The 20833-nt window shown below is 34.8% G+C and overlaps 1 protein-coding gene across 5 annotated transcripts in view; it reads left to right on the plus strand.

Annotated features, from left to right (window-relative positions):
• Positions 1 to 20833, plus strand: part of LOC101445758 (disintegrin and metalloproteinase domain-containing protein 5-like) — a 136069-nt gene that overhangs the window by 29949 nt on the left and 85287 nt on the right. For all 5 annotated transcript variants that reach the window (XR_011647755.1, XM_023583684.3, XM_058290085.2 and 2 more), the window contains exons 8-12: positions 5341 to 5412; positions 5597 to 5763; positions 6509 to 6590; positions 16134 to 16267; positions 20638 to 20824. Coding sequence is in view for 4 of the 5 variants with exons in the window: in XM_023583684.3 (XP_023439452.2) it covers positions 5341 to 5412; positions 5597 to 5763; positions 6509 to 6590; positions 16134 to 16267; positions 20638 to 20824 (642 nt within the window). In the remaining variant the exon portion in view is untranslated. The remainder of the gene's footprint in view (positions 1 to 5340; positions 5413 to 5596; positions 5764 to 6508; positions 6591 to 16133; positions 16268 to 20637; positions 20825 to 20833) is intronic.

Consider the following 20833-nt stretch of genomic DNA (forward strand, 5'->3'; position numbering starts at 1 on the left):
CATCTGGTAAATGCAAACAGTAGCTCTCTTTGGAAGAATGCGATTCCAACCAGAACACCTCATGATTCCTTTAGTTAATGCCAGTCACGTATGAGTTCATAATCCATAAAGAAATAAGCTGCCGTGAACATGGGTCAGTATAACAAAAAATAATAGATTTAGATCCACAAAACCTTTGTATATTAAATTATAAGATATGGGCTATAAAATAAAATATATATTCTAAAGGAAGTGTCTTAGTTTGCAAGGGCTGCTGTAAAAAACTCCACAGATTGGTTAGCTTAATCAGCAGGAATTTATTGTCTCACTGTTTGTGTTGGAGGGCTGAAAGTCCAAAATCAAGGCATTGGTAGGATCATGCCTTCTCTGAAATTTGTAGTACTCTGGTGGTAGCTTGCCAGCAATCCATAAATCTGTCTCTGTCACATGTGCATCTGTCTCCTTCTCTATCCTATTATTATGTCCAAAATTCTTCCACCTATAAGAACCCCAGACGTATTTAATTAAGATCCATCCTGTTTCAGTTTGACCTCATCTTAACTAATAGGATCTTCAAAGAGCCTATTTACAAATGAGTTCACATTCACAGGTCCAAAGGTTAAGACTCGAACATGTCTTCATGGGGAATGTGATTCAACCCATAACAGGGAAAATGCTGCTTCCCAACACACAAATATGAGGCAGGGAATATGACCTCAGTGTTGGCAGTCCTGTGGAATTAGGTGTAATGAAAATAGAAGCTCATGACTCACTAAAGAGTTGGAGGGTATTATGGTATATGTAAGTTGACTCAGTATAAAGCCAACACATACGGGAAAATTATATTTCTGAATTTTAAACATAAAAGAAAGCAATGAAGAAAGAAAAGTGTTTACCTCATAAATGCAGGACAAATCTTAGCCAAGGTTAAGATAAAAGATTTATTTATTTATTTATTTCTCTCCCTTCCCCCCCACCCCGCTTGTCTGTTCTCTGTGTCTATTTGCTGCGTCTTATTTCTTTGTCTGCTTCTGTTGCTATATAAGGATACACCATGGAGGGAAATAGGTAGTGGTTTGAAATACTTAATATGCTGAAAGAAAACAAGTGCCAACCAATAATTTTATATCAAGTGAGACTTTCTAATAATGTGGAGAGATTAAGACATTCACAAATAAACAAAACCTGAGGACATTAATGACCCCTTGACCTCCTCTATAAGTAATCCTAAAAGTAGTTCTTCAGAAGGAAAGGAAGGGAAACTAGCAGTGGTTCAAAGCGGCATAAAGAAATACAGACCTTGGGAAGCGGACTTGGCCCAATGGATAGGGCATCCGCCTACCACATGGGAGGTCCACGGTTCAAACCCCAGGCCTCCTTGACCCATGTGGAGCTGGCCCATGTGCAGTGCTGATCTGTGCAAGGAGTGCTGTGCCACGCAGGGCTGTCCCCCGCATAGGGGAGCCCCACGCTCAAGGAGTGCACCCTGTAAGGAGAGCCGCCCCGTGCAAAAGAAAGTGCAGCCTGCCCAAGAATGGCGCCACCCACACGGAGGACTGAAACAAGATGATGCAACAAAACAGAAACACAGATTCGTGGTGCCACTGATAAGGATAGAAGTAGTCACAGAAGAACACACAGCAAATGGACACAGAGAGCAGACAACGGCGGGGGGTGGGGTGGTGGTGAGAGAAATAAATTGAAAAAAAAAAAAAGAAATACAGACCTGCAGTAAAGGTAACTATTTGGTTAATTATAAATGCCAGTATTATTGTAGTGTATTGTTTGGCATGCAACTCCTCACTTCCAACAGGTGCTAAAATGCAAATGCATTAAATGTAATAATAAATCTATGTTTTTGGATATACATTGTACAAAGATATAAGTGGTAATGAGAATTCAAAACAGATGGGGCAGAGGGCTATAGGATAAGTGTATGTGTGTGCTTTTGAAATCTAGTGAGTATCCTTCAAATATGATTGTTATAGATTTAAGATGGTAAATGATCACACCTTGGTAAACACAAAGAATATATACAAAAATATACCCAGATAGAGAAGGCACAATATGGTGCAACAACAAAAAATCAAATAAATATGAAAGTAGGCATTAATGGATGGAGGGACAAAAAATATAAAAAGGCTTACAAAGGCTAAATAGCAAAATGGCAGAAGAATGTCACACACTATCAGCAGTCAATTTAAATATAAATGGATTAAACATTCCAGTAAAAAGTAGAGATTTGCAGAATGGATGAAAAAGCATGACCCAAATATATGCTATCTGCAAGAGTCTCACCTTAAATTCATGGATACAAGTAGTTTGAAAATAAATGGATAGACAAAATATATACCATGAAAGCAGTTACCAAAAGAGAGCTAGAGTAACTATGGTTATATATAACAGAGAGAGAAATGGAACATTCGCAAATATGTGGAAATTACAGCATACTTTTAAACAACCAATGGATTAAATAGGAAATCACAAGTTAAATTAAGAAATATCTGGAGCTGCATAAAAATGAAAATACAACATGTCAAAATTTATGGATGCAGCAAAGACAGTGCTGAGAGGCAAATTTATAGCTCTAAATGCTTACATTAAAAAGGAAGAGAGACTTCAAATCAGAAACCTAACCTCTCAATTTGAAGAACTAGAGAAAGTAGGGAAGATTAAACTCAAAGCAAGCAGAAGGAAGGAAAATTAAGATAAAGATTTAGTGGCAAAAAGCAAAAGAGAGAAGAACAACAACAAAAAAATAAGAGTCAACAAAAAGTTGATTTTTTGAAAAGACTAATCAAATTGACAAGTCTTTACTTAGACTAACAAAGAAAAAAAGGCCACATTACCACTGACTCTGCAGGAATTAAAAGGACTATAAGGGGATACTATGAAAAATGTATGCCAATAAGTTAGATAACTGAAGGACAAATTCTTAGAAACACCCTTACTACATACACTGACTCAAGAAGAAATAGAGCTCAACAAACCAATTGCTATTAAGGAGATTTCATCAGTAATCAAAAGCTTCCCAGTAAGGAAAGCCCAGGACCAGATGGCTTGAGAGGAGAATTCTATCAGACATTCTAAGAACTATTTAACTCCAATTCTGCTCATACTCTTCCAAAAAATTGGAGAGGAGGAAATACTCTCTAACTCATTCTTCAAGTCCAATATCACCCTCATACCAAAGCCCGATAAAGATACCACAAAGAAAAGAAAATTACAGACCAATATCGCTTATAAATATAGATGCAAAAGTCCTCAACAAAATACTAGCAAACTGAATCCAGCAGCACATTAAAACACTTACATACCACGATCATGTGGGATTTCCCCCTGGTGTGCAAGTTTGGTTCAGACTTGCTCAGAAATACACCTGCACATTTATGGACAATTGATTTTTGACAATGAGCCAAGACCTCTTAAGTGGGAAAGAATAGTCTCTTCAAAATATGGTGCTGGGAAGAGTGGATCTCTATTTGTAAAAAAAAAAAAAAAATAATAATAATAATAATAATATGAGGACCCCTACATCACACCATATTTAAAAATCAACTCAAAATAGATCAAAGACCTAAATATAACAGCCAGAACTATCAAACTCCTAAAAGAATACTCAGGGAATCACCTTCAGGACCTTGTTTTAGGCAATGATTTCTTAGACTTCACACCCAAAGCATAAGCACCGAAGGAAAAACAATAGATAAATGAGACCTCCTCAAAATTAAAAACTTTTGCAGCTGGAAGGACTTGATCATGAAAGTAAAATGACATCCTACAAAATGGGAGAAAATATTTGGAATCCACATAACTGGTAAAGGTTAAATATTGAGAAAATATAAAGAAACCCTTCATATTAACAATGAAAAGACAAACCATCCAATTTAAAAATGGGCAAAAGTCTTGAGTAGCCATCTCTCCAAAGGAAATACACAAATGTTCAAAAAGTACATGAAAAGAGGCTCCGCATCATTAGCTCTCAAGGAAATGTACATCCAAACCACAGTGATGTGTTTTACATTATTGCTGATAACAATGTAAAATCATGCATCTGCTGTGGAAGACAGTTTGGAAATTCCTCAAAAAGATAAATATAGAATTACCATCTGGCCTGGCAATCCCACTGTGAGGTAAATATACCCTAAAGAATTGAAAACAGGAATCAGATATTTTCACACCAATGTCCATAAAATCGTTATTGACAACTGCCAAAAGATGGAAGAAACCCAAGCATGCAATAAACAATGAACAAATAAATAAAATGTGTTGGGAACATAAAATGGAATATTATTCATCTCTAAAAAGGAACAAAGTTCTGATACATGCCACAACATGGCATCATGTGGAGTGAAATAAGCCAGGCAGTATAAATATTGTATGGTCTCACTGATATAAAACAATTCTAGTAAGCAAACTTACAGACTTAGAAACTAGAATATAGTTTACCAGGGGATGAGGCAGGGATAGGGAATAGGAAGTTAAGCTTGAAAGGTACAGGGTTTCTGTTTGGAATGATGGAAATGCTTTCATAGTGGATGGTGGTGATGGTAGCACAACATTGTGAATGTAATTTTTTTTATCCTCCCTCCTCCCCCCCAGTTTTCTGTTCTCCGTGTCTATTTGCTGCTTGTTCTTCTTTGTCCACTTCTGTTGTCAGTGGCACGGGAATCTGTGTTTCTTTTTATTGCATCATCTTGTTGCGTCAGCTCTCCGTGTGTGCGGCGCCATTCCTGGGCAGGCTGAACTTTCTTTTGCGCTGGGTGGCTCTCCTTACAGGGCGCACTCCTTGTGTGTTGGGCTCCCCTATGCAGGGGACACCCCTGCATGGCACAGCACTCTGCGCGCATCAGCACTCTGCGTGGGCCAGCTCACCACATGGGTCAAGGAGGCCCGGGGTTTGAACCATGGACCTCCCATGTAGTAGGTGGATGCCCTATCCTTTGGGCCAAGTACACTTCCCACATTGTGAATGTAATTAACAGTGCTGAAATATACATCTCAGTATGATAAAAAGGGGAAATCTTAGGTTGTATGTAGTAATAGAGTTAAGTTTTTTAAAAAATCTATGGAACTGTACTATACAAACAGTGAGCCTTAAGTTAAACCATGGACAATAGTTAAAAATGCAATTATAAAATATGTTGTCATCATTTGTAACAAATATTCCAAACCAATGCAAGGTGCTAATGATACATTGTTCCTGTATTTTATGCATGATTGTGTTGTAAGCCCACAATTTCTCTACCAAAAGAAATTTCCAAAAAAAAAAGAAAAGAAAGAATATAGCATGTTATACATGCTAATGGTACCTGATATATTAAGGGCATTGACAACTTTCTAAAAATTATTTTTTTCCAGTTTGTTTACATGGGCTCTGATCTAAAGACTGTAACAGAGAAGATAATTCAGATAATTGGCCTTGTTAATTCTGTAAGTTTTTAAAAGCGATTTTGTTTATATATTTTATAAAATGTAGTTGATATAATGTGCATAGTATTTTGTTGTGCTGGTGAAGGTTTTTCAAGTTAATATAGCAAATTCAATATACTTTTATGAAAGTTTAATATAAAGTCCAAATTTATTAAAATTTTTTCCAATTATCTCTTCCTTTTAGATGCTTACTCAGTTAAAACTGACTGTTGTAATATCTTCCATAGAAATCTGGTCAAATGAAAACAAAATTTCTATAACAGGGAATCCTGATGATATATTATTTAGATTTTTAAACTGGAAACAACAACATCTTGTGCTTAGACCTCATCACATTGCATTTTTATTAGCGTGAGTATATTTTTTATTTGTATATCAAAAAAGGTATAGCCAGAATAATATTAAGACAAATAAGCATTTTACTTAATATATACTGTGTTCTACAAATTTGATAGACTACATGGGATATAAAAAGTATGTAAACTTTAGTCCTTGTTTTCAAGGTATTAATGTGAGACAGACTTACAAATTTTTATCAAATAACATAAAATTATCTGTTACAAGTAAAATTAAATAAAAAGTGTTGAAATACCTAAAAAAGTTTGTTGAGTGATACAAGTTATTTCATTTCTCTTGGCTTGTAGAGTTTAAGTACTGTTACTTCTACATTCTTCTCATCTGATTAATTCTTTTATATTTAATTTCCAATAAAGTGAATATATTGAATTGGCCAGCTATCTAGAATCTGATGCACAGAAAAATCTATTCATCTTTAATGAAGAAATAAAAAAGAAACTCTAGAAAACTGAATTTTCAGGGCTATAAATGTAGAGGAACTACTTTGGCAAATATAACCATTATATAGTGGCATTTTTAATAAGCTATTAAGCTTCATATTTATTATATTTTTGGATGTTTATAAAATTCAAATTGACAAATGGTTATTGAAATATTCTTTACATTGAAGCTTTGAGAAAAACTTGTTTAAATCATATAATTCAGAGTTCTTAGAACTTAGTAATGATTCAATAATATTTGCTGCTATGAAAATTATTGTTATTAAGACCATTCTAAAATGTATTAAACATTTTTTTAGCTTTCAGAAACATCCTAATTTTATAGGATCTACATTTCCTGGAAAAATATGTAATAAGAATTATGCTGCAGGAGTTGTTCTGGTATGTAATTATTAACCAGTTTTCTCTTTTCACATTTCAAATTTTCAAGATATTTGAAATCATGAATAAATGTATTACTTATATTACCATTACTTTTATATTACTAATTTGAAGTAGAAAATATATCATATAATTGCTTTAAGAAAAAAGGGAATATTTAAAATTGAACTAATCATGATGTTATGCTGTTTTAAAACATGTTTGGCCTTTTAAGTAAAATTTTAATTGTTTTGAACAATTGTAGGCTATGCATTAATATTTACTATATCATGAATGTAATTTTTATGTTAATTATTAAATGTATTCATTATAAATTTTTAGAACTTAATGATTGTTGTACATCCATGTTATTTTTACTTTTTTACTTTTTTTTAAGATTTATTTTTTATTTGTTTCTCTCCCCTTCCCCCCCGCATTGTCTGCTCTCTGTGCCCATTTGCTGTGTATTCTTCTGTGTCCACTTGCATTCTTGTCAGCGGCACTGGGAATCTGTGTCTCTTTTTGTTGCGTCATCTTGCTGTTATCAGCTCTCCGTGTGTGTGGCGCCACTCCTGGGCAGGCTGCGCTTTTTTTTTGCACAGGGTGACTCTCCTTGCAGGGTGCACTCCTTGCGCGTGGGGCTCCCCTACCAGGTGACACTCCTGTGTGGCACGGCACTCCTTGCACACGTCAGCACTGTGTGTGGGCCAGCTCCACACGGGTCAAGGAGGTCCTGGGTTTGAACCCTGGACCTCCCATGTGGTAGGTGGACGCTCTATCAGCTGAGCCAAATCCACTTCCCAATGTTATTTTTATTAAGTATGTTTATTATGTATTTTTCTCTTTTAAGGTAATTATTTTATTATTATAGTCAATTATTACATATTTCTTAGGAGCAGACTACTGTAGGGAAAAATTAACATCAAATATTCATGATTTACTATTCTGGGATATGGAAAATTGAGTTACAGAGTCACATTCTTTGCACATCCTAGCTATATAAAAATTGGAGGTCTAATTGGAGTGTGTAGAAACTATAAGTGTGTAGTATGAGTTTTCTTTTTTAAAAAAATTATACTGTAGTAACTTATTTACTACTTAAAATTTTCCATTTTAAACTCTTTCAAGTGTACAATTCAGTAGTAGTAATTATATTCAAAATATTGGGCTACCATCGCCAATATCTATTACCCCAGACTTTTCATCACTTCAAACAGAAACACTGTACCCAGGCAGCAGTGACTCCCTCTTCCCGTTCTCCACACCCAGCCTATGGTAGTTTATAATTTACTATCTGTCTACTATGAAGTTTGCTTCTAAGTATTTCATATAAATGATATCATACAATATTTGTCTTTTTGTGTCTGGCTTATTTCACTCAATATGTTGCCTTCAAGGTTCATCCATGTTGTAGCATGCATTAGAACTTCATTCCTTTTTAAGACTAAATAATATTCCATTGTATATAGAGACCACACTTTGTTTATTCCTTCATCTGCTAATGAACACTTGGGTTACCCCCACCTTTTGACTATTGTGAATAATTCTGCTGTCAACATTGGTGTACAAATAGGTGTTCAATCCCTGCTTTCATTTCTTTTGGACATATATGTAGAAGTGTGATTGCTGGGTCATGTAGTAATTCTATTTTCAACCTTTTGAGGAACTGCCAAACTGATTTCCATGGAGACTGCACCATTTAACAATGCCACTGGCAATATACAAGAGTTTCTGTATCTCTGCATCCTTACTAAAACTTAATACATTCTACTTTAAAAAATAACAGCCATCCTTCTAGGTGTGAAGAGGTTATCTCATTGTGTATTTGATCTGCATTTCCCTGATAGCAAATGGTGTAGAACTTCTTTTCATGTGCTTTTTGGCCGTTTATATATCACCTTTTGGAGAAACGTATATTTAAGTCTTCTGCCCATTTTTAAATTGGTTTGTCTTTTTGTTGTTAAATTGTAGAATTTATATATTTTGGATATTAAACCCTCATCAGATATATTGTCAGCAGATATTTTTTCACCATTTGTAGTCTGTCTTTTCTTTCTTGATAGTGTCCTTGGATGTACAAAAGTTTTAAATTTTGATAAAATCCATTTTATCTATTTTTTCTTTTGCTACTTTTGCTTTTGGTGTCATATCTAAGAAAATCACTACCAAATTAAAGTTATGTTTTCTTCTAGATTTTAGCTCTTTTGTTTTTGTTCTTGATCCATTTAGAGTTAATTTTTGTATATGGTGTGAGTTAAGAGTACAAATTAATTCTTTTGCAAGTGGATATCCAGTTCTCCCAGAACAATTTGTTAAAGAGTCTGTTCTTTCCACAATTAATATCTCAGTATCTTTGTCAAAAATCAGTTGGCCATAGATGTATGCGTTTATTTCTAAACTCCCAATTCTATCCCATTGGTCTATGTGTCTCTCTGTTTTTATTACTGTGTCTTTATAGTAATTTTAAAGTACTTTTTTAAACGAAAAAAAATACTTTAGATTACATAAATGTTACATAAAAAATATAGGGGATTCCCACTGCCCACTCTCTACCCCTCTCACATTTTCCCACGTTAATAACATCCTTCATTAGTGTGGTACGTTTGTTACAACTGATGAACACATATTGGAGCAAAGCATCACCGTTCTTTATAGTAAATTTTGAAATTGAGAAGTGTGACACTTCCAACTTTGTTCTTCTTCAAGTTGTATTTGGCTGTTTGGGGCCACTTGGCCCTTCAATAAAAATTTGACGGTGACTTTTTCATTTCTGCAAGAAAGGCTGAGGGAGTTTTGAAAGGAATTTTGTTGAATCTGTAGATTGCTTAGTGTAGTGTTGTCATCTCAACAATATTGAGTAATCCAAACCATGAACATGGAATGTCTGTAATTATTTGTCTTTATTTTCTTACAACAATGTTTGGTAGTTCTCAGTGTATTAGACTTTCATCTCCTTGTTTTAATTTATTTCTAGGTATTATTTTAGATTTTCATTATAAGGGGATTGTTTTCTTAATTTCCCTCTTAAACTATTTACTACTGGTGTGTAGTGGTATAGTGTAGTAGTATCTCATTGTTATTTTAATTTATAATTCCCTAATGAAAAAATTATAATTAGCATATTTTCATATGCTTGCCATCTGTATGTATACACTCTAGTGAGGTGTTTGTTCAGATCTTTTGTCCATTTTATAATTGGGGGGTTTTTTATGGTTGAGTTTTAATTTTAAGAGTTTAAAAAAAGATGTAATTTAGATATGAGTCCTTTGTTAGATATGTGTTTTGCAAATATTTTTCCCAGTTTGTGTCTTGTCTTTCATTCCCTAAACAGTGTCCATCAAAGAGGAGAAGATTTTAATTTTAATAAAGTCCAATTTATCAATAATTTCTTTCACAGATCTTGCTTTTGGTATTGTATTTAAAACTCAATGCCCAAACCAAGGTCAGATGGATTTTCCCCTGGTCTGTCTTCTAGAGTTGTATACTTTTGCACTTTACCTTTTGAGTTAATTTTTGTGAAAGCTCTTAGGTCTGCGTCTACATTATTATTATTATTAGCATATTGTTTTCTAATTTCCACCAACATTTGTTTGAAAAACTATCTGTTCTCCATTGAATTGCCTTTTTCCTTTGTTGACAGGGTCAAAAGGGTCTACTTCTGATGTCCCTATTCTATTCCATTGATTGATTTAGATGTTTTTTCACCAATACCACACTGTATTGATTTCTTTAGCTTTATAGTAAGTTTTAAAGTCAGGTAGTGTCAGTCCTCCAAATTCGTTCATCTTCTTCAGTATTCTGTTGTCTGTCATGGGTCTTTTGCCTTTCTCTATAAACTTAGGAATCAATCTGTCAATTTTCACAAAATAATCTGTTGGGGGAAGCAGACTTGGCCCAGTGGATAGGGCGTCTGTCTACCACATGGGAGGTCCGCAATTCAAACCCTGGGCCTTCTTGACCCATGTGGAGCTGGCCCATGCGCAGTGCTGATGTGTGCAAGGAGTGCAGTGCCATGCAAGGGTGTCCCCCGTGTAGAGGAGGCCCACGAGCAAGTAGTGCGCCCCGTAAGGAGAGCCGCCCAGAGTGAAAGAAAGTGCAGCCTGCCCAGGAATGGCACTGCACACACAGAGAGCTGACACAAGATGATGCAACAAAAAGAAACACAGATTCCCATGCTGCTGACAACAACAGAAGCGGACAAAGAAGAACATGCAGCAAATGGACACAGAGAACAGACAACTGCGGTGGGAGTGGGGAAGCAGAGAGAAATAAATAAAATAAAACAAAACAAAAAAACAACAAAATAATCTGCTGGGATTCTGAGTGGGATTGCATTAAATAGGTAGGTCAAGTATGGAAGAATTGGTATCTTAACAATATTACATCTTCCTAACAATGATCATGGAATATCTCTCCATTTATTTAGACTATCTCTCATTTCTTTCATTAGAATTTTGCAGTTTTCATCATAATATATCTAGTACATATTTTGTTGTATTTAGACCAACATATTCCATTTTGGGGGTGATTGTATAAATGGTATTGTGTTTTTTAATTTCAAATTCCAATTGTTCATTGCTCATATATAGGAAGGCAATTGACATATACATTATACATTATACATACATTAACATTGCATCCTGCATCCTTGCTATAATCAATCATAAGTTTTACATGTTTTTTTTATATTGTCAATTCTTTGGGATTTTCTTTTAGTTTTATTTATTTATTTTTTGGGGGAGGGGGATTTTCTATGTGGACAATCATGTCATCTGTAAACAGAGATGACATTATTTCTTCCTTCCAATCAGTATTTCTTTTATTTCCTTGTCTTTTTCATTAGCTGTGACTTCCAGTATAATGTTGAATAGGAATGGCGAGAGAGACATCCTTGATTTGTTCCCAGTCTTAGATAGAAAGCATTTAGAGTCTGACCATGAAGTATGATGTTAGTTGTGGGGTTTTTTGGTAGATGTTCTTCTTCAAGTTGAGGAAGTTTCCCTTTATTTTTAGTGTTCTGAAAGTTTTGTCATGAATGGTGTTGGATTTTTGTCAGAGGTTTTTCCTACACGTCTTAGTATTATTATATGATTTTGCTTCTTTAGCCCATCTATGTAATGGATTATATTACTTACTGATTTTCAAGTGTTGAACCAGTTTTGCATACCTGGAATAAATCAACTTGGTCATGATGTCTAATTTTTTAATACATTACTGGATCTTAAGTGCCGATAGTTTATTGCAGATTGTTTTGCCTCTATGTTCATGAGAGATGTTTGATTGTAGTATTCCTTCATTGTAATGTTTATATAATTTTGGTGTTAGAGAAATGTTGGTATCACAATGAGTTAGCAAGTGGACCCTCTGCTTCTATTTTCCAGAAAAGATTATAAAGAATTGGTATCATTTCTTCCTCATATATTTGGTAGAATTCACCAGTGAAATCTAATGCTTTATGTTTCTATTAAACATTGATACAATTTATTAAATATGTATATAAACCAATTCAGATTATTTATTTCTCCTGGAAGCTTAGATTATTGATTTTAGATATTTTTTCTTTTCTAATACATGCATTCATGGTATAAGTTTCCCTCTTAGCGCTGCTTTTCCTGAATCCAATGAATTATGGTAAGTTGTATTTCATTTAGTTCAAACTATTTTAAAATTTCTCTTCAGACTTCTTTGACCCATTGTTTTGAAGTGTACTGTTTATTCTTCAAATGTTTTGAGATTTTCCAGCTATCTTTTTGTTATTTATTTCTAGTTTTAGTCTGAGAAACCATTGCCCAACACAAAGTCCTGAAAATGCTTTCCTGGGTATTCTTTTAGGAGTTTTAAGGCTTTGGTGCTTATCTTTTGGTCTTTCATCCATTTTGAGATCATTTTTTGTATGGTGTTTGGTATTGGTTTACTCTCATTCTTTCTATATGGATATTTATTTTTTCTAGGACTATTTGTTGAAGAGACAGGTCTTTACGAGTTGAGTGGACTTTGTATCCTTGTAAAAAAAATCAGTAGTCTATAAGTGTGAGGGTTTATTTCTAAACCTTCAATTTGGTACCATTGTTCTATATGTCTGTCCTTGTACTACCATGCTGTATTGAATAATGCAGCTTTGTAATAATAAGTTTTAAGATCAAGAAGTAGCAGTCCCCCAACTTCTATATCTTCTATCCATATTCTATTATTTACATTTCTGAGATCTTTATGATTTTTTTGTCAATGTTTTTTTTTCTACTTCAAATGGATTGTTTTCTTATCTCTGTGATAGAAAACAAATTTCATTTTAATGGTTTTTTTTCCCTTTATTTAAAACTTTGACACTCCTTGACATTTTTTAATCTGAGATCCTTCATCTTTACAGCTTTCATCTATTCTTCCACTGGTTCTTCTTATCAATTGTCTAACATTTTTTTTTCTCCTTTCTGCAAATTCATTAGACTTAAATTTCTGTGCCCCTCCCACTCTGGTTCATTAATTCTGATTCCTCTGTGTAATGTGTCGTTCAGTTTATTTTTTATAGTCCTTGAACTTGCCATCCATATTCTCTAAGTTCCCCCTCAGTACAACTGCAGGGACAATTAAGAAAGCAGAAATTTCACTAGATATTTCAACAAAGGGTGTATAGAACAGGAATTTGTTTACACAGGTATTTGAGGTCTGGAAATGTCAAAAGGAACAAATAAGTTAACACAGAGATAATGACAAGCAGAAGCAATGACCATTCTAGGACTGAAAAAGAATTTGGGGTTACAAAATTGAGGAGGTCAAGAGGGACCTGCAAAGTTGGCATTTAGATCTCTGGAGAAAGGAGCACTACCTCTAGCTGATACTTTTTTCTTTTTAATGCCTAAAAATTTTAAATTTAATTAAAAATTATTTATTTTATTATTTTTAATTGTATTTTTTGAAGATACATAGATCACAAAAAATGTTACATTAAAAATGTAAGAGGTTCCCATAAACCCCCCCCCTCACCTCCCCCACTCGCCCCACATCAAAACCTCTTTCATCATTGTGGCACATTCATTGCACTTGGTGAATACATTTTGGAGCACTGCTGCACCACGTGCCACGTGGATAATAGTTTACATAGTAGTTTACACTCTCCGCCAGGTCATTCAGTGGCTTACGGCAGGATATATAATGTCCACCATCTGTCCCTGCAATATCATTTACGACAACTCCAAGTCCCAAAAGTGCCCCCATATCACATCCCTTCTTCCCTCTCCCTGCCCTCAGCAACTCCTGTGGCCACTGTTTCCACATCAATGATAGAATTTCTTCCATTGCTAGAGCCACAATAGTTCTATAGTAGAATACCAGTACTCTGTAAGTCCACTGTAATCCATATTTTATTCCTCCATCCTGTGGACCCTGGGATGGTGATGTCCACTCCACCTATATATTGAGAGGGGGCTTAGATCCCACATAGTTGATGGATGCGATTCTCTTGTCTGCCATTGTAGCCACTCTTGGGTCCCCATCTTCACCTCCCTGTTAGCTGACCTGGGTAAGTCCAATGAACCGGAGATTAGGAGCTGCAGGTCTGCTGAGGCTCAGGATACTTTTGAGGGGATTTGATTCGGTTGGCTCTGATAGTACTGGAAAAAGATGGAGCCCAGAACCATTGCTTCTGGAGTAAAGTGCAAGCACTGGAATGAACTTTTAACTATAGAGGCAAAATTCTGAAGTTTAGACAATGCTGACGGAAACAAGGGCATGGGAAGGAGTAAGCTCCTTTCCTCTTCTAATGACCTTCTACCCTCACTCTTCTGCAGGAAGATTTTTAGCAAAAAGCATGGGAAATGTCATGCAGAAGTATAGTCTCCAGTATTTTATAGTAGACTATAGAAAGGTGGATTTGGAACCCTGATTGTTGACTTTTATAGTACTTTATTGATCAGATTTATCATTTTTTTTTCTTGTGCAATTCCTTGGTATATCATTAAATTTGGCTGGTATTTTGTATAAACAAAAAGAGAACTCTGTCTATTTTCTCTTCTGGAAAATAGAAGGAATAGGAGTCTAACAAAGTTTGGTAAAAATCTGGACTTTTGATCAAAAGAGGGAATGTTTGGTCTAAGGCCAGTCCATGAAATTACCAACTCTTCTGAAGCTGAACTGAAATGTCTGATGCTTTCGTTTATTGTTGTTATGTTGTTGTTTTTACCACCTATCAGTGAGTGCTTACAGTTTAACAATAAGAAACACAGGGAAATATGTGGAATTGAGAATTACAAACATCACCATGGATCACGGACATCTTTTCTTCTGAACTACCCTTGCTCTGTCACTCCCAGTCCTTCAGGAACCCTTTGCCTTTTTCTACCTTCCCAGGAATTTCAAATTAGTTTATAAGATCAATCAACTTTCTCCTATGTTGTTGCTATGTTTTTGTATTATGGACGGATCTTTGGCCCAAATTATTTTAACATGTGGTAGAGGGGTTAAATGACATGTTAACAGCCAAAGTACTTAGTCAAAGGGGTATATTATTAAGGTATACAAAGTTTGAGTTAACGCAAAGATCTTCATTTTTGCCCTTCTTTAAATAATTCACAACTGTTTAGAAATTAAGAATGATAAATAGATGACACTTAGATGACAACATTTTTCAGTTGTCTATGAGCATGACTATTAAAAGAAGGCATAGATATTTGAAATTATCCAAAGGAGAACAGCAATATCTATTGAGGGTGTATTAGTTGTCTATTGCTACATAACTAATTTATACCAAAACCTGGTGACTGAAAAACAACACTGATTTTTGGGTCAGGTATGTAAGTGAAGCTCACTCAGAAATAATTTCTTACAAGGCTGTGATCAAAGTGTCAGTCAGTGCAATAGTAACCTCAGGGCTTTTACTGGGGAGGACCTGCTTACAAGCTCTTGACAGACCTCTGAAAGTATGTTCCAAAGCTCATATACGAGGGTCTTTGCACAGGCCTACCTTATGACATAGCGGCTGTCTACCCCCAGAGTAAGAGCATGAAGGAGAGAACTCAAGATGGAAGTCAGTGTCTTTAGTACCTAATTTTGGATATTGTGATCCATCACTTCTGTCATATTTTATTAATTAGAAGTAAATCAATAAATCTAGCCCACATTCAAAGGAGTGGGATTATACAAGGGTATGAAAACCAGGAGGCAAGGATCACTGGGACTCTTTTAGAGGCCAGCTACCACAAAGGTAATGTAGAATTGATCATTAAAATAAAATATTAAAGTTATCTCACTAAAGATAATATGAAGGATAAATCCAGGTTTGGACTTTAAGACTGTATTAAATTTGCTAAGCTAGCTGGTATTGGCAAAAGAAAATGGTATTTTGAAATTAAATTTAATTACTGTGTTTACTCATCCATGTTTAATAAGTCTGCCATTAAAATGTTTATATGACTCCACCATAATTGCATTTGCATAGGCATCTTGGATGCATTAATAAATTTTTAAACTTAGTTCTATAGTAAATAGTAATTTTTTATTACAGTAATATTCCTTTATTTTATAACCGAATATGATTCATAGTTAACTATTTGTTTTATCTTCTTTATTTAGTACCCAAAGGGTTTGACCATGGAGTCATATTCTGTTGCTATTGTGCAGTTGCTTGGCCTTAGCCTGGGATTAAATTATGATACTGACATCTGCTATTGTTCAGGAGATGTTTGCACAATGACACCAAAAGCAATGTAAGACATTTTCTTTATTACATACATGTATTCCTTCTTGAGGGTTTTTCTCTCTTTGTTGATATTGTTGTTAGGAACTTTTGTACTTCTATTAATCAAATTGAAATAACTGAGAATTGTAGTCTGCTACACTGATTTAGTATGTGCAAATGGAATACATAGCAAAATAGGCCATATGCTAGACTATTTATAACAAATCTTAATAAATTTTAAAGTATTAAAATAATATGGAGTATGTTCTTTGACCGTAGTGTAATTAAATTAGGATCCAATGACAAATGATAGCTAACTATACCTAAACTATTGGGAAATTAAACATCAGACATTTAGTGAAAATATAGCTTGGTTAAAAAAGAAATTACATAGAAATCAGGAAATATTTTTAGTAAAACAATGAAAATGCAATCTATCAAAACTTGGAAGATATGACTAAAGCAAAGTTTAGAGGTTTATTTATGGCTTTAAATAATTATATTAGTAAGGAAGAATGAGGTGAAATTAATGATATGTGTTTCTACCTAATGAAGCTGCAAGCAGAACAACAAATTAAACTCAAAGCAGAAGAGCAGGAATTAATAAAATTTCAACAAACTAAAATATAGAAAATAAAGCCAAAATTTTTCTTTTTTGGAAAGATAAATAAGAGTTGATAAACCCCTAGCAATACTGATCAGAAAAGAAGGTAAAGAGAGTGAGTACAAACATTACCTGTATCAAGAATATAAATATATAAATCATTACTTTAAACATAATAAAAGAAAAGTATAAGCTTATGCAAATAAATGCCACAAACCAGAGGGAAAATATTTAAAACTTTCCAAAACTGATACAATAAGTAAAAAAAGGATTATTTCTATGTTATTTAAAAATAATAGGTTTATAATTTTCCCACAGAGAAAATTCCAATTCCAGATGGTTTCGTTGGTTAATTCAACCCCTTATTTTAGGAAGAAATACCTATTTATGTATTTTTGTCTATGTATCTATCTAAATATCAATTTATCTATCAACTCATACACTGAACAACACTGAAAATAAAATTTAAATCTCTTTAAGGAAAGATATGCAAGACATCTACACTCAAAATTGAAAAATATTGCTGAAAGAAATAAAAGAAGACCAATATGATTTGGAAGACTCACTGTTGTAAATGCCTCAGTTCTTTCCCAATGCTTATAGAAATGGACAAGCTATGTTTAGAATATATATGGAAATTCAAAAGACTTAGAATAGCTAAAAAAATGCCTTGGAAAAGAATGAAGTTGGAGAACTTATACTACCAGACTCAAAACTTTTGACATGCCCATAGTAATTAAGAGATCATGCTACTGGCATAAAAATAGAACACATAGTTTTTGGCTAGAGTGCCAATGTAATTATATCAGGACAGGAAGGTCTTTTCAACAAGTGGTGATAGAGCATCTGGAGGTGAACCTCAAACCTTATCTCATAATGTACATATTCAAAGATCTGAATGTGAAAGCTAGACTATAAAGGATCTAGAAGAAAATATAGAATTTTTTCATGACCCTGGGGTAGGCAAAGGTTTCTTGATGTTACAAAAAGTCAATTACAACAGAAAAATTATAAATTTGACTTCATCAAAAATTTTAAAACTCTGCTCATCAAAAGAAAATATTTGTATTCTCTCTCTCTCTCTCTCCTTCTCACTCTCTTATATATCCAGCAATCTATCTGAGAAAGGATTTAATCCAGAATGTATAAAGAACCTCTACAACACAAAAAATAAAATGACAAATAATGCAATTTTAAAAATAGGCAAAAAACTTGAATAGGGGTTCACAAAAGAGAGTTTCTGATTGACAACTAAGCATATGAAAAGGGGTTTAACATTAGTCATTGATGCAATGGTAGATAAAATAATTCAGACAACATCCCTGAATGGCTGTTGTAGATAAAGCTTACAATACCAAATGCTGAAAAAATTGTGATGCAATGTGAACTTTCATACATTGCTAATGGAAGTATACAGCATTTAACATTACTATAATGCTTTTTTCTCTCTGCACCATAATCTGACTCATTTCAATTGACTTGTCTTCAAGTTCACTGATTCTTTTTTATGCCAGCTCTAAATTTCTCTTGAAACCTTCCTTGGATTTTTTCATTCTGTTATTGTTGTCTTCATCTCAGGAAGTTCTGTTTTGTTCTTGTGCAAATTTCAATCTTTTTTTCTATGACTCACATATTGCTAATTCGTTGTTTTCCTGACATCATTTTGTTCTTTCTCTGTATTTTCCTTCATCTCCTTAAGAATTTTCAAGATTATTTTTTAAAAAGTGCTTGTACAGTATTTCCATACTCTGGCCTTCTTCATTGATATTTTCTGGATTTTTATCCTCTTCCTTTATATGGGCCATCATTCCCTGTATCTTTCTTTGTCTTATAATTTTTTGTTGTACAATATAATTTTTAATATTTTAAAATGTTAGCTCTGGGATTTATTCCCTGAGATGTTTGTTTCTTGGTTTTATAACCAGCTATAGCTAGGACAGTGATTTTCTTTAGCTTCATACCTCCTATCAGAAGGATTGCCCATGGCAAATGCAGTGTGTAGGGTACTCACTGTATTTTCTGGGATTGAGCTTGTTAGCTGTTTCAGAGTTTTCCTGCTCACAGGAGGATGACTGCCCCCTCTATATCCCAGCAGACAGACCCTCCTTTCACATGTATTTAAAACAAGCAAGCTTTTGCCCCAGACTGCCTGTTTCAGTAAGTTCTTACACGCCTTTCATTGTCTAAATTTGCTTTCTCTCAGAGGGCTAATTCTGGGAGGGCAATATGCCAGTGTAGATTTTCCCAAGTCATTCTTTCCCTGCTCATTCATGGTTAGGGACTCATGAAAGGGCACTGACCAACTTCATACTTCCTGGGAAAGAAATCAGGAAGGGCATCAGCAGCTTCTTCCATGGACCCCCAAAGCTTAGCTTTCTTAGCATTGCCCAGCAAATGCAATGCTTCAACTAATCATGCCCTACAACCCTGAGGAAGCATAGTGTCTTGAAGTCTCCTCCATGACTGCCTTTGTCCGGGGTGGGTTGGAATAATGGCCACCCTCAGATATAGGCTTCCAGCGACCCAAAGATGCCAATCGAAAGCTATGGTCAGCAGTCAGTTGTACCCAACACTGTTCTTGGGGTAGAGGATTTTTACATCTCTTTCTGTCACCAGTGAGCTACCCAAGAGCTGGACGCCATGTTGACCTGCTGTGAGAGTGGGGGATGGGAGCTGCTAATTGCCATACAGAGAGCAATTTACTGGCCCTTACTATAATTTACTAGCCTCTTCCTCCAGCTCTTTCCTGGATGCTGTACAATATTCTACTGGTCTCCTAAGTTTTAAAATTGTTGTTTCTGATAGTTCCTGCCGTTTAATAATTGTTGTAGTGGAAAGACTGAATCGTGGATCTTCCTATTCCACCATCTTCCCACATTCCTCTCCTATAATTGGTTTTAATTTGAAAAAGATTAAATTATGGAAAGCAAAATGCTCAAATATGCTTTTAAAATTAATATAAAATTGTTTATATTGGCATTTCCAGAAACAAAAATAATGCAATTAAATAGATAAAAAAGACATTAAGTATCAGATGTCAAATATCTATAATTCAGTTGTTTGGCATCTGGAAGATAAGAATAATATTGTTCTTATTATGTTTGAAAGGTTAATGGTGGTCATAGTTTAGGTAAACTAAATGGATGTCAACAAAAGGATTTTTTAAAAAGATTTATTTATTTATTTATTTATTTATTTATTTATTTATTTATCCCCCCATCTCCCTGCCCCCGTTGTCTATTCTCTGTGTCTATTTGCTACGTGTTCTCCTTTGTCTGCTTCTGTTGTTGTCAGCAGCACGGGAATCTGTGTTCCTTTTTGCTACGTTATCTTGTTGTGACTGTCAGCTCTCCGAGTGTGTGGTGCCATTCTTGGGCAGGCTGAACTTTCTTTTGTGCTGGGTGACTCTCCTCACGGGGTGCACTCCTGGTGCGTGGGCACTCCTTGCATGTGGGGCATCAGCACTGCACGTGGGCCAGCTCCACACAGGTCAAGGAGGCCCGGGGTTTGAACCGTGGACCTCCCATGTGGTAGATGGACACCCTAACCACTGGGCCAAGTCTGCTTCCCAACAAAAGGATTTTGGAATACATTATTCTTTCATTAGAATTACCATGGTGAAATTACAAATTTTATTGAAACATATTAGCAATAAAATACATATTTTCATAAGTGTGATTATTTTTTCCAGGAAGAATAATGCTCTTTAAGTCTGTCTTAAAAGTATCACACATTAGGGGAACTGTAATGGTATACAATATTGATTTTATCATACACATATTTTTATATTTTAGGCATTTCAGGGGTGTAAAAGAATTTAGCACCTGTAGCTTGGAAGATTTTAAATATTTTGTTTCACAACCTGATCTTAATTGTCTTCGGAGCCACCTTGTTGATACGCCAGTTTACAGGCAAGAGAGAAGAGCATGTGGCAATGGAAAGATAGAAAGGGGTGAGCAGTGTGATTGTGGAACTCTCCAGGTTAGTAGA

This window comes from Dasypus novemcinctus, chromosome 29 (genome assembly GCF_030445035.2).
Source record: "Dasypus novemcinctus isolate mDasNov1 chromosome 29, mDasNov1.1.hap2, whole genome shotgun sequence".
NCBI lineage: Eukaryota > Metazoa > Chordata > Mammalia > Cingulata > Dasypodidae > Dasypus > Dasypus novemcinctus.